Raw genomic sequence first — 15,563 nt, 5'->3', positions numbered from 1 at the left:
ATCAAATTATTCTCACACTCCCCGACAGCAAGTCCACCTGTTCCACCACAATTGTAGGAGGTATGTATACGCCTGACAGACAGTTAGTTGCCTTTGCTGATATTTTTCTCTTCTTAGTTAAATTTGGACACCATGAATATGTAACGAATGTAACATGTTGATTTTAGGTGTAATGGTGATGATGATGATGAAGCCTCTACAGTAGCTGCGCTGCCTTTATAATGTCACTGCTGCGATACTCGGCTACTGTCGCTGTTGCGAAAAGCAGAGCTATTAACAAAAACCAGTCTAAACCTTTTTTTAAACGCATGTAATGGGAATCGTATGACGATGCTATTATAAGCATTCTCTCGCCTCCTTTTTTTAGCTGTACTCTCTGTATCTGCCATCTGCCTTTGTGTGTAAGACTACTGTCCTTTAGCATGCTTATGCCAGCCTAAATATGAATTGTTTGAATGCACAAACGCACACACACACACACATAGCATAAAAGAAGGACAAACACAGCATCATTGGTACGGAGAAAATGTCTAAATAAACGATGAACAGGTGGTGGTTGTGGTGTTGGTTCCTTGCTAGCTACAAATCCTAAATCCTTGGAACAAATGTACAAAAGAAGCATTTATTTATGTTTTCTAAATGTATAGCAATCGTAGCAGCAGCAGCAACAACAACAACAACCAAAGCCACCAAGCACACACGTTGTTTTATTGTATACGCTCCCATGAACACACGTAAAAACATATGCCTGAGAGAAGAATTAAAGAAGAGATGAACACACTGCCACACAAATTCTATGTCAATGAGTGTGTCTGCCCTCTATATGTCCATATGAGACAAGAGTTGCGATGATACATTACATGAAGCTACCGAAAGAGAGTGTTGTGTGGTTTTATTAGGTGGGTGGGTGTTGAAGCAGTGTTGCCACAATTGTAATTGCTTTGTTACTGAATTTAATTTTGGAAGTGAAACATTTTTTTATCGGCAGATACAAAGAAGTAATGGAATTTAATAAATAATAGAATAATAACAAGAAAAAGCGTGCTAAGTTCGGCCGTACCGAATCTTATATACCCTCCACCATGGATCGTATTTGTCGAGTTCTTTTCCAGGTATTACTTTTTAGGCAAACAAAGGATAAAAGAAAAGAATTACTATGCTATTGGAGCTATATCTAGTTTTGGACCGATTCGGACTATAATTGAATTGAATGTTGCAGACCATAGAAGATGTCATTGTGTAAATTTAAAGCCAAATCGAATAGGTATTTGCGCCCTTTAGGGGCTAAAGAAGTAAAATAGGGAGATTGGTTTATAGGGAAGGTGTATCAGGCTTTAACCGATTCAGACCAAATTTGACACGTATGTTGAAGGTCGTGGGAGAAGCCGTTGTACAAAATTTCGGTCAACTCGGAAAATAATTGCGCCCTCTAGAGGCTGAAGGAGTCAAGATCCCAGATTGGTTTATATGGCAGCTATATCAGGTTGTGGACCGATTTAAACTATATTTGCCACAGTTATTGGAAGTCATAACGAAACACGTCATGCAAAATTTCAGCCAAATCGGATATGAATTGTGCCCTCTAGTGGCTCAAGAAGTCAAGACCCCAGATCAGTTTATATGGCACCTCTATCAGGTTATGGAGCGATTTCAAACATACATAGCACAGTTCTTGGAAGCCGTAACAAAACACGTCATTCTAAATGTCAGCCAAATCGGAAAATAATTGCGCCCTCTAGAGGCTGAAGAAGTCAAGATCCCAGATCGGTTTATATGGCAGCTATATCAGGTTATGGACCGATTTAAACCATACTTAGCACAGTTATTGGAAGTCATAACGAAACACGTCATGCTAAATTTCACCTAAATCGGATCTGAATTGCGCCCTCCAGAGGCTCCAAAAGTCAAGACCTCAGATCGGTTTATATGACAGCTTTACCAGGTTGTGGTCCTATTTCAACCAAGATTAGCACAGTTGTTGGATATCATACTACAATAAAACGATATTTGCAGCTTAATCGGATAAAAATTGCGCCCTCTATTGGCCCAAGAATTCAAGACCCTAGATCGGTTTATATGGCAGCTATATCAAAACATGGACCGATATGGCTCATTTACAATCCCAACCGACCTACGCTAATAAAAAGTATTTGGGCAAAATTTCAATCGGCTGGCTATCTCTTGATTTGACTTCTTGAGCCCTTACAAGCCGCAATTTTTGTCCAATTTGGCTAACATTTTGCATGTGGTTTTCCGTTACGACTTCCCACAACTGTGTCAAGTACGATCCCATATAAACCGATCTGCCGATTTGACTTCTTGAGCCCTTACAAGCCACAATTTTCCGATTTGGCTGAAATATTGCATGTAGTGTTTGGTTATGACTTTCAAGAACTGTGTTAAGTACGGTCCAAATCGGTCTATAACCTGATGTAGCTCCCATATAAATCAATCTCCCGATTTGACTTCTTGAGTCCTTACAAGCCACAATAACCTGGTATAGCTCCCATGGAAACTTGTCTACTAATCATCCTTGTTCGGTTCCTAGAAGCTTTGGTGCTGAGAGAAGAATTTATTTTGTAGAAATTTTTAGCAGAATTCATGGTGGTGGAATCCATGGATTGTTTTTTGACTATGTATGTAAGTATTGTCCCTTCTTACTTTCCGCGTCTGAGAGGAAACCATTTGAGTTGGTTCTGTGACATTTTGCTTTTATACATTTCTCGTGTGTAGTAAAGTAGAACAACTACAGTGCAAATGCATTTTAAACAGGGAAATGCCGCATAAGTGCTTCATCCCTACTTGTGCATATGACGCATAGGTGCTGTGTATTGTTTACAATAACAATGACCCTTTTTTACTTTGTCACAAAACGCATGTGCTTTGTCTGTCTGTGCTCAAAATGATATTAAAAACATCGTGTGCACTAAACAACAACAACAAAAGGTTATCCTTTTGAGTGCAGAGTGGTTGTGCGACCGCAAACTTTTTTCATTTTCTTTCCAAAAATCTTCGCTTTCATTTTATTTCTTCTTACAAACCTATCATAGATAAAGCAGCAGTAATTATCAGCAAATAACAGACTTGTCAGCTGTGAGCCTGCTGTTCTGAAATTGCAGAACTACTGCTGTAATTGCAGCAAAATTAAGCCACCCAGTTTTTCCTATTTTTTGCAGACTTTTTCCTATGAGTGTATTTGAACCATATTTGTTACGGCTGTTGGAAGTCTTGGCAAAACTTGGCACAATTTCACTCAAATCGAGTGGTAATTGCGCTTTCTGGAGGCTCAAGAAGTCGAATCGGCCGTTCGGCTTACATAAATCGGAACTATATTAGGTTATGAGTTGATTTGAACCATACTTGGCACAGATCTTGGATCTTGGAAGCAAATCGGATAAGAATTGCACCTTCTAGAGGTTCAAGAAATCAAGATCTATGATCGGTTTATATGGCAGCTATATCAAACCATGATAGCTACATCAAAGCCGCCGTAGCACAGAGGTTAGCATGTCCTCCTGTTGCTCGGAACGCCTGCGTTCAAATCCCGACGTAAACACCCGAACATTTCATCAGTGGTTATCTCCTTAGTAATGCTAGCTAGATTTGTGAAATATTCTGCCTTGTTAAAACTTCTCTATGCGGAACGCCCTTCGGACTCGGCATAAAAAAGGAGGCCCTTTATCATTGAGCCTTACTTTAATCGGACTGCACTCATTGATATGAGAGAAGTATCGCCTGCCCCTAATGGAATGTTTGTGGGAAATTCAGTATATCAAAACATGGACCGATCCCAACCGACCTACACTAATAGGAGGTATTCGTATAAAATTTCAAGCGCCTAGCATTATTCCTTCTAACGTTATCTTTCGACGGACAAACATGTCTGTCTTAATCGACTAAGAATGAGAAGACAATCAAGAATCAAATTCGTGTAATAAAAACTTTGTGACCTAGGCCAGACTCTATATAAATGTCTAGGGGCGTGACGTGCATGGTCCTAATCGGGACAAACATCGCGCACGTTGGCGTCAGTCGCAACTCGGTAGGGGTTGAGGCGGCTGCATCTGCCGGAACGCAATTGAGGTAGAATTACTCTGGGTTGCCGGTGGACCACATTCACCCGTTAGCTGTCCACTCCATCTGCTACCGTGTCTGCGTGGATGTTGTTCAGACGCGCTTGATGTAGAAGTTCTTTCTTGCAGCATTGAACCTCTCGCTGTAGATCATGTAGATCTACCCTAAGTCTTCTGGGCGTTGAATGCCTATCCAAAAGATTGTGAAAACAGTCTAGAATGTATAGCTTAGATAGCATGTATGTACTTATCTTCGCACAGGTACACTCAGAGAAATTTTTTTGTAAAAACAGCAAAAATCTTTGCTGTAAACGCAGAAACTCTGCTAAAAATGGGACAGCAGCAATTTTTTTTGCTGAAACAGCACACACTTTCTGCTGTTTTCAAATAGAAAATGTTAAAAAAAACCCAAACATTTCAAAAATATTTATATTCCATCCATTTCCAATTTTTAAAATTTTCCAAAATTTTCTCCAATTTTCTACAATTGCTCAATATTGAACGAACAGCATACAAAATAGCTACTACTATAATATTTATGCTTTCATACAAAATATTAATGCCTAAACATAGCAATTTTTTTTATTTACACATAGCAAATGCCTTAATTATTGTTTAGAAGTTAAAATTTTTTTTTATGGATTTATTCAATGTTTCAAAATGTCAGCGTTTGCTGATATCGGCAGACTAATTTCTATGAGTGTAGGATCTTTGTCTCCTGATGAAGGTGGTCCACGTGAGAACTGAGAAGACAGAGCGGAATTCTGACACATCTGAATATTTTTTCACTGTGTGTCACATAGTTAAGGAGACCACACCGGCGCTGTATAACTTACGCCGATCGTGCGGCCCAATTACTTTGGAAGTGATTAACAAAATTTCATTGTCAGCACCCCAAGTGCTGCCGGCAAGTCATTTGAAGACATTGTTTCTAATTCTGACCCTATTGCAAATTGCAGTGAAGTATGCGCTATAAACTTAAAATTTCTTGCAGTGAAATATGCGGCAGGATCGATGAGGTAGATGTTAAACCTATCGCAGATGTCATCAACGATGGGACTCGATGCTATGCTCGTATCGTCCACATATGACACGATCCCAATGCCGGTTTGAGCGATTGTAATAAGGAATGGGTAAACATTGTCAGAGATAACATCCCGTCTTGAGGAACTCCTTGTTTCACTCTACGAGTTTTCGACTTTTTTATCCCTAAATTCCTCAAACGTCTGCCGACAGATATACAGATAAATCGTGACCCAGCATTTCAGGCCTGGCTGGAGGGTCATGTCGAACGAGGAGGGTTGTGTCGAGGAACGTGTCGAACGTTTTTAATAGGTGCTGTGCCACGAGGACTGTCCTGTCACATGCGTCATGTAAGGCAGTTGGGGAGAGTAGTCCTTCAAGCGTTTTGGTTACCTGTGAGAGAAATGGGGTTATTTACAGGCTTAAGTAATTGACTCACTCTGCCCATCTTCCAGACATCAGGTACTATAAAAGTTCTCAAAGACAGTTTGAGAACAGTCGCACAGTGGGCCAAACGGCGAAAAAATTCGAAATAAGCTGTTGTTCTGCAATGTAAGCAAGTAAAAGCATGCTAAGTTCGGCGGGGGCGAATCTTGGGAACCCACCGCCATGGACTCTGCTAAAAATTTATACAAAATAAATTTAGCTGAAGGGCATAATTTTATTCTACATGCCAAACTTCTGTCAAACCAGCAAAAATTAAAGCTTCTAGGAACCGAACAAGAATGATGGAGAGACCGGTTTATATGGGAGCAATATCAGGTTTTAGACTGATTTGGACCGTATTTGGCACTGTTATTGGAATAAGTAACAGAATACCGCATTCAGCCAAATCGGACAAAAATTGGGGCTTTAAAACGACTTCAAATCCGCTGACTGGTTTTTATAACTGAATACTATATGCAAAATTTAAGCCAAATCAGGCAAAAATTGTGCCTTCCAGGGGCTCAAGAAGTCAAATCGGGTGAGGGGTTTATATGGGAGCTATATAAGGTTATAGACCGATTTGGACCGTACAAGACGCAGTTATTGGAAGTCATGACAAAAAACTACATTCGAAATTTCAGCCAAATTGGGTAAAAATTGTGCCTTCCAGGGGCTCAAGAAGTCAAATCGGGTGATGGATTTATATGGGAGCTATATTAGGTTATAGACCGATTTCAACCGTACTTGGCTCAGTTGTTGAAAGTCATAATGAAACACTACGTGCAAAATTTCAGCCAAATCGGGCAAAAATTGCGCCTTCCAGGGGCTCAAGAAGTCAAACCGGGAAATCGGTTTATATGGGAGCTATATCAGGTTATAGACCGATTTGAACCGTACTTGGCACAGTTATTTAAAGACGTAGCAGAACATTGGAAATCATAACAGAACACTTAGGTTTCAGCCGAATCGGACAAAATTTAGGCTTTCAGGGGTTTAAGAACTCAAATCGGCCGACCGGTTTATATGAGAGCTATATCGAAATCTGAACAGATATAGCCCATTTGCAATCCCCAATGACCTACATCAATAGTAAGTATCTGTGCAAAATTTCAAGCGGCTAACTTTACGCGTACGAACGCTATCGTGATTTCGACAGACGGACATGGCTATATCGACTCAGAATGTCGAGACGATCCTGAATATATATATCATTATGGGGTCTTAGACGAATATTTTGAGGTGTTACAAACGGAATGGCGAAATTATTGTAGTACACCCCCATCCCATGGTGGTGGGTATAAAGGTTTCAGTATATAAATTTAGAGTATATTGCTTCAAAATTTATGAAGGCAAAATTTTGATATTTTAAAATTAAACTACTCATATCTCCTTAGCGATACGATGACATAGTACTTTTTTTTGATCTCGTCAAGAGCTTTCTCGAAATCTAAATAATCGGTTCAGTAGATCAAAAGTTATAGACCCTTGAATGTTGGAGAAGGGGAAAGTGGTTTACTTTGGCACCCTGTATCTCACCCTGTCTTAAAGATATAGATTAAAAAATCCTTCCTGAATGTCTATATCCTTCTCTACAAATGTCTAGAATATTTTCTACCGTTCAATTCAACAGGTTAAAGTTGTGGCCTTAATTCGAATTTTTTCGCCATTTGGTCCTAAGGTACTCGACTAAAGGTAAATTCAGATTATTCAGCATCAGTGTTGAGATTCCGTCGTGGCTCAGTACCTTGGACGATTTGGCGCCTCGGATGACAATTCCGTCCACAGTAAATTGTGATATTTGTCCATGGGCTCGGAGACCACGGACACGACGAATGGCTCTTATCCGGGCTTTGTCATGCTCGGTATGCTCAGTCAGAGTTACGTCGCCAAAAGTGATTGTGGTCTGTCATCCCTTCTTCGGGGGTTCGAGAGTGATTTAACAGTACACCACAGCTTCCTATACCAGTACCTAATAAAATAGCTATATATTCTGTGCCGGGTAATTTGGGCCGTATTCAGGGTATTCGACCGGCTGGTATAAAGCGAGTAGCTGCTGCGTTTATGATGGCTCGGGATTTCCTCTTAACGACTAGCACATCTGAATCTGGCAGTTCACGGAAGCGGCGATAGGTATACACTCTAAGACTGACCCAATCCGCCTTCTTCTGATTGATATACGTCCGGAGCTCATAGATAATTGAATCGATGATGAGTATTATGGGAAGGTGATTTGATCCCGAAAATATTTCTGCTTGCCAGGATATGTCATGCAGGAGAAATGTCTGGGGAGCTCCTTGTAATCTTTCTGAGGGCGTTCTCATTTACAGTGAAAAAGTGGAGATGTCAATCTGTTCCGCCAAAGCTTTGTCCCGGTAACTGATGTCGGGCCTCTACACTCGTCAATTATCTGGGACACAACAGCCAATCGATATTTGTAGTTGGTAGAGTGCTTCGGATACTATCTCGGCAGTACCGCACCTGACTGCCATCCCCATACAATCCATTAAGGGTTCACTAGCACAACTACCGCTAGCGAGATAGGTCTATACTGCACGCAATGGGGCATCACGCAAGCCAATCTCCCACCTCCATTCATATGCGATCCTCACGTATCGATTTATATGGGGTCTAAGTAAAGAATAGGTTAGGTTAGAGTGGCAGTCTACTTTCTAAACAGACTGACTTAAACTTTTTAGTCCATTGTGATGCCACAGTAGAGACAAACCAGGCTAGACAGACAGACTGGTAGTCCGAGCACGCTACCAACTTGGTTATCGGGGCGACCATATATCAAGATTAGTACGAAAAACAAGTAAAAGCGTGCAAAGATCGGCCGAGTCGATCGTATATACCCTCCACCATGGATCGCATTATCAAGTTCTTCGAATGACTTTTTCAAATATATAAAAGCTATTGGAGGCCACTGTTGCGCAGAGGTTAGCATTTTCGCCTATGACGCTGAACGCCTGGGTTCGAATACTGGCGGGACCATCACAAAAAATTTTCAGCGGTGATTTTCCCCTCCTAATGCTGGCAACATTTGTTAGGTACTATGCCAAAACATACAAAACTTCTCCCCAAAGAGGTGTCGCACTGCGGCACGCCGTTCGGACTCTGTTATAAAAAGAAGGGCCCTTATTTAATTGAATCGGACTGCACTCATTGATATGTGAGAATTTTGTCCCTGTTCCTTAGTGGAATGCTCATGGGCAAAATTTGCAATAAGCTATATAAAGTTATTGATCGATAAGGACCTTACTTGTCATGGGTGTTAGATGTCATAGAAAATACTACCTCCAAAATTTCAGACAAATCGAGTAATTTTATGTTATTTCATCCAAAGGGGAGTGAGTCGAGCTAATGACCATGAGAATGAACATCGCCAGAAATTGCGGCTCAGTCAAAAATCAAATTGGAAGATCGGTTTATATGGCAGTTTTTGGAAGTCTTACCAAAATTCCAACCAAATTTGATAAGAATTGCGCACTGTAGAAGCTCAAGAAGTCGAATCGGGAGATCGGTTTATATATATATATGGCGCCTATATAGACTATTATAGGATATAAACTGATTTAGACCATACATGACACAGCCGTTGGAAGTTATATCAAAACGATATGTGCAAATTTTCAGACTAAATGGATAAGAATTCAGCCATCTAGAAACTCAATAAGTCAAGCCCCGATATGAGCCATATTGCAGAAAGATGTCGAGGGGCCTAACTTAACCCACTGTCCCAAATTTCGGCGACATCGGACAATAAATTCGCCTTTTATGGGCTCAAAACCTTAAATCGAGATATCGGTCTATATGGCAGCTATATCCAAATCTGGACCGATCTGGGCCAAATTTACAGAAAGTTGTCGAAGAGCCTAAGGTATCTCACAAATCGGACAATAAATGCGCCTTTATGGGCCCAATGCCTTAAATCGAGAACTCGATCTATATGCAGCTATATCCAAATCTGGACCGATCTGTGCCATATTGCAGAAAGTTGTCGTTGTCCCAAATTTCGGCGACATCGGACAATAAATGCGTACTTTATGGGCCTAAAACCTTAAATCGGCGGATCGGTTTATATGGCAGCTATATCCAAATCTGGACTGATCTGGACCAAATTGAAGAAGGATGTTGAGTGGCCTAACACAACTCACTGTCCCAAGTTTCAGCAAAATCTGATAATAAATATGGCTTTATGGGCCTAAGATCCTAAATCGGTCTATATGGGGCTATATCAAGATATAGTCCGATATAGCAGAAAAAAAGAATCTGTGCAAAGTTTTAGCTCAATATCACTTTTTTAAAGACTGTAGCGTGATTTCAACAGACAGACGGACGGACATGGCTAGATCGTCTTAGATTTTTACGCTGATCAAGAATTTTCGACCCTATAAGGTATATATAGGGTCGAAAATGGATATTTTGATGTGTTGCAAACGGAATGACAAAATGAATATACCCCCATCCTTCGGTGGTGGGTATAAAAGGATAGGATTAATGGAGAACCCGAGAGGGGGGTGAAGAAACGCCCATCCCTACGCAAACACGAATGTACCAACGCCGGAGCTTATGGTACCCCCGTCGGAACCATTCGGTTCCTTCAAAAAATGTAAGGAAACTTACGTTCGCAAGTTCACCCAGATCACAAAAGAAACGGCTCCTTAGAAAAGAGAGCCTACGTCCCTGAAGGCACGGACATGAACACAATAAGTGCTCAATAGACTCCTCTTCATCCTAATCGAGGCAATTCCTACAGAAGTCATTGTGCGGTATCCTCATGCGCCGCTATGCGGCCTATGGCACAGTGTCCTATCAAGGTACTCATCGACCTCTATCGAACGTCCGAAATAAAAATGCCATAACGGCAACCCTTTTTATGATAAGCAGGGTGGGAATGAGTATGGTGGGTGGCAAGAGGAAGTTGGTGTATTGGATTTTTGATAAAACACAACTGTTTGACTTCATTTCATGTGAGTGCGTATGGAACTATATGTGTGTATGCATGTACGTGAGCACCACTGTGTGTGGTTTAAAACATTCTCACTTTTTTTTTATATAGCTATTCATTCTTTTGTTTGTAAACTTTTCATTGTTGTTTTTGTTGTGGCATTGAGTGTTACGTTACTCATACGTTATAAGTTCTAGTGTTTGGAGTTAGCGCTAGTATGCTATTGGGTGGTGTTATTACTACTATACATAGTATGTCACATATCTACTTACCATGTCCTCCTTTCTTGCCGTTCGCTTTACTTTTCGATTTTCGAGGATAAAGATGAATTTTACTTTGTCCACAGCCCATAATTTGTTAAAAGACGACGTATTTGTGTGTGTATGTGTGTTTTGGGTTGTTGTTGTTTATTTAAATTCCACTTGCTCAAATGTACCACTGTGCTGCTGCGACTGTGACAGTGGCTGCTGCTGCCGTTGTCGCTGCTGCTTTTGTCGCTGTCGCTTTGCCTTGTCTCCTTCTAAACTGGGTGGCCGAACTAAAAATTCAAAAGAAATTTTGCTTTGTACTTCATCATCATCATCATCACAACGAATACAACAACTTTTTTTGCTAAGGCCATTGATTTTCAGAAACGAGTACGACAATCTTCTACTATTGTTGTAAAGTTGTAAAATAGGAAGCGCTTTCATTTGGAGGAATAGACAGATGATGTGGTTGATATAGTATCTAACTATATGTAGTATGTAGGTATGTATATATTATATTATAAATATATATATATATATATATAGGAGGAAAGACAAGACGGTACGGTGTGGTGTTTGGTTTGGTTTTGGTACGGTATGGAACGGTTTTCTGATTTTTCTAATTTTTTTTTTATTGCAATTTTTTTTGCTTTACGTTTGGGATTCCCGAGCCAGCAGCCGAGGGGCTGGCTTAAGTTTGCACTGATTATGTAGACCGTTTTTCCTTTTTCTTCTCGTTTCACTTTATTCCACTTCACTTATCCTTAAGGTCTCCGCAGGCATTCACTCTTGGTTTGGTTTCCCGTATTCACTCAAATTTTTCGTAAAAACTTTGCAGTCTTTTGTATTTTTCATAACTTTTTCGGTTTATCGAATTTGGTTTGCAAGATTTTCTGATATTTTTCATAGAAATAATTTAGGAATTTTAGAACATTTTTTTCGTTTTTCAGCCGTTTTTCGTTTTTGGTCTATGAAAGTGAAGTTATGCTTTGGTGAGTATATGATGATGATTATGATTAAGGAATCTCTGGATGAATAAAAATGGAAAGAAGAAGACTTTTGAAACTGCGCACATCCATTCAGGACACCATACACAGCCTGATGGCAATGGCTGTGTTGTGTGTTGAAACACACAAACCACACACACACACACTGTGTGTTGTTTGTTGTAAAAGTAGTAGCAAAATACACCACCATCAACACTACCAACACCGCCACCACCACCACCACCACAATGGCCAGCATTACAAGAGCACCTTATGTTGCAGGCAGTAGCCAGGAACAACAGCCAGCAGGAATGTGGATGTAGCCCAACAATGAACAACCCAAAAATAAAAGTCTCGTATCATCAGCATAGAGAAGAGGAGCAGCAGCAGCATGGATGACAGCCAAGCAATTTCTCAAATTAAATCCGCCTTTCCACCCCAAAGAAAAGAGGAGCTCAAAATATTGGCAATATTGCCAGATTGAAAACTGGGTTAAGGCTATTTCAGTCTTTTGACTTTATGCTATTTTTCACTATTAATTTTATGTTGAAAAATCTTGAACTTAAAAATTTTAGTTTGTTATTGTAGTATATACATAAGGGTGGGTCAAATTAACTGGACTAAAAAACCGAAAAAATGTACCCAAAAAACCGTAGGACTAAAATCGAATTTCCGGATATTAAATATAAAGTCCTTTCATAGCTAATTTATCTTCTTTGCCTAGAGGAAATAGTTCACCGTAGCGCAGAGGTTAGCATGTCCGCCTATGACGCTGAACGCCTGGGTTCGAATCCTGGCGAGACCATCAGAAAAAATATTCAGCGGTGGTTTTCCCCTCCTAATGCTGGCAACACTTGTGAGGTACTATGACATGTAAAACCTCTCTCCAAAGAGGTGTCACACTGCGGCACGCCTGTTCCTTGGTGGAATGTTCATGGGCAAAATTTGCAATTTGCATATGTTTGTAAAAACCCAACTCAAAATCACTTTTTGAGTTGGGTCCGTCCGTCCAAGTTAAACTGTATACAAAGTACCGGTCGCAATTTTCATCCGATCCTCTTTAAATTTGGCAAGGGTCTAGAGATGAAGCCAATAGAAATTGAAAAAAAAATCGGTTTAGAATTGAATATAGCTCCCCCATATATGTTCTTCCCATTTGCAATTATACTTTAATAATATCGGCATTTGTGGATCGATTCTGGAGAAATTTGGCACAAGTAAGTCTCGGAATAAATGCTGAATATCTTAGAAATCGGTTCTGATTTAGATATAGCTCCCATATACATTTATCTATCGCTGGACTTTCGCTTCTAGAGTTTTTGCAAACACATTTATTAATGGATCTTCTCATAACTTTGCACTATTCTTCTTCTGCGACTACCAAAAAACGTGTAGATTTGTTCGAAATTGGTTTAGATTTGGATATAGCTCCCATATATATGTTCGACCGATTCGGATTAATATTTCAAAAGTGTAGGCCTTTGTTATGCATTTGCTATGAAAGGATGGTGGGTATAACCCTAGGGACCCTATAAAGTATATATATTCTTGATTAGCGTATCAATCTAAGACAATCTAGACATGTCCGTCCGTCTGTCTGTTGAAATCACGCTACAGTCTTTAAAAATAGAGATATTAAGTTGAAACTTTGCACTCTCTCGATATAAGGTTTTGGGCCTATTAAAGGCGCATTTATATCCAATGTCGCCAAAATATAAGACAGTGAGTTAAGTTAAGCCCCTTGACATACTTTTGCACTTTGGCACAGGTCCGTTCAGATTTGGATATAGCTGCCATATAGACCGATCTCTCGGTTTTAGGTTTTGGGGCCATAAAAGGCGCATTTATTGTCCGCTTTCGCCGAAATTTGGGACAGTGAATTGCGTTAGACTCTTCCACAACATTCTGCTGCCATATACATCGATCTCTCGATTTAAGATTTTGGGTCCATAAAAGGTGCATTTATTGTTCGATTTGGGACAGTGAGTTCTGTTAGGTCCTTCGACATCCATCTTCAATTTGGCCCAGATCGGTTCAAATTTGTGTATAGCTGCCATGTAGACCCATCTCTCGATTTAAAGTCTTGGCCCCATAAATATTGAAGGGATATTTAACAACGTCGAAATAGGGTCGATAGTTATCGCCAGGTCGGACTGTATGCTATGTAGCAGGACTATTAACCCGGACTTCGGAGATAGTGTGTTCAGAAGGCGGTTGACAAGGGAAACGCCTCAGGGAGGGAATTTCTCGCCGATTCTCTGGAAACTAGTGATAAACGAAATTCAAAAGGGATGGAGTGAGAATTGTCGCATATGCGGACGACGTCATTCTACTAATACGACAAAATTTCTATCGAAGATCAGCAACATCATGGCAATGTAACTGTCGAAGTGGGCTACAACAAAATTGAGGATGATAGAGCTAGTTCTTTTCACTCGGAGATAAAAGTTACAGCACAGATGGCTCCAATATGGAGTTAGGAAACGGATCAGGGTATATCGCGAGATACACAACATCGGTATGTCGGTGAGTCTGAGAGACGAGTGTACGCTCCTTCTGTGCCATATCGATAGCCGCAAAAGATTTTCTAGGAAGGGAAATACCGTCTTCCTAAACTCGGGATTTATGTAGACAGTATGGCGGATCTCAAGGCATTGGGTACGAGGACAGTGAGATCGAAGTGCGAGGTGGAGTGTTTGAAATCTCTGAATAGTCTCCGCGCTCACGACATAGCGCTAATTTCATTTCCCGTATACGATAATCTTATAATGTCTTCTTATGTTAACAATAAATTGTTTAAAATTATGCATAGAAATCATAGAATAGAACTATCAGTTTAAAAAGTACACATTTTTAGTTTTGAAATTTGTTCGAACTTCAAATATTTTATCAGCTGATACGAAAACGGAAGTGTAAAATTTTGCTGTTACTGAATTCTACTTTCCGGTTACGATCGACAGACGTTCGGTAATCGTTTACACGTGTTTTTGTAAGGCAAAACAAAACAGCTGATACGTTCTTATACATTTACTGTACACTTTCAAGAGCATAACAAGGCCTTAAGTGTTTTGTTTTTATTTTAAATTAATAGTTTTTCTGTTCTTCTTAGATTTTAAATTTCAGTACGTTTTTTTTTAATTTGCTTTGAAAGTTGGCGATGATCTGGCAACGTTTTACAAGCCAACGAGTAGCGAGTGAAAAGTGAGTAAATAACAGTACATTGACAGTGTGCTGTTAAGGACAACAACAAACGCTTAAAACGGCGCGCTCTGTGTGTATTCAATGAAATCCCCCCCTTTGTTTTAGAAAAACAACCCATGCATCAAATCTATCAGGTGGGGGATGAGGGTAGGGGTGGTGGGTGGAATCAGTTTTGTAGTACCCCATTCGCTGTCATACCTGCGAAACAGTTAGTAGGCCAAGCCGAAAACCACCAAAGGAGCACTTAACCGACTTCGCCCAGTACTGTAAAATAAGATCTTCCAGCTCGATTTGCGGTTTACTGGCTTTTGTTGTAGCTTTTAACTCTTTTATGGCGTTTCTATTCACCACTGCCAATAACCACACTACATTTATTTTCTCTTTTTCTCACACTACTTATAATCCTCTTTTATATACGGCTATATTGTCCATGAGGTCACAGGTCATACTGCCACATATAGGCAGCCAGCCAACTTCTTCGTTGTTCTCATCGGCATGCGAGTTAATAGCCAGCCTTGTTGGCACTCCGAAAAAATTCATACAGAAAACTAAGGGAGAAGTGGGGTAGAAAGAAGAAGAGCAAGAAGAGAGGGAGGATGAATAAAAACGTTGTTTTCTTTGTATTTGATGTTTTCTAGGGTTAACGCCTCGTTGGTTA

General features: G+C 40.1%; 1 protein-coding gene across 6 annotated transcripts in view; it reads right to left on the bottom strand.

Annotated features, from left to right (window-relative positions):
• Window positions 1–15,563, bottom strand: part of LOC106091081 (ras-interacting protein RIP3) — a 48,229-nt gene that overhangs the window by 15,347 nt on the left and 17,319 nt on the right. For 5 of the 6 annotated variants that reach the window (XM_013257496.2, XM_059370917.1, XM_013257500.2 and 2 more), the window contains exon 2: window positions 10,743–11,008. In XM_013257496.2, coding sequence (XP_013112950.2) covers window positions 10,743–10,821 — 79 coding nt within the window. In that variant the 5' untranslated portion in view covers window positions 10,822–11,008. Of the gene's footprint in view, window positions 1–10,742; window positions 11,009–11,373; window positions 11,687–15,563 lie in introns of those variants that run through there. The other variant, XM_059370915.1, reaches the window with a different exon arrangement.

This window comes from Stomoxys calcitrans, chromosome 1 (assembly GCF_963082655.1).
Source record: "Stomoxys calcitrans chromosome 1, idStoCalc2.1, whole genome shotgun sequence".
Taxonomy (NCBI): Eukaryota; Metazoa; Arthropoda; class Insecta; order Diptera; family Muscidae; genus Stomoxys; species Stomoxys calcitrans.
Note: the sequence above shows the minus strand (reverse complement) of the source record. Positions and strands in the feature narration are given on the sequence as shown.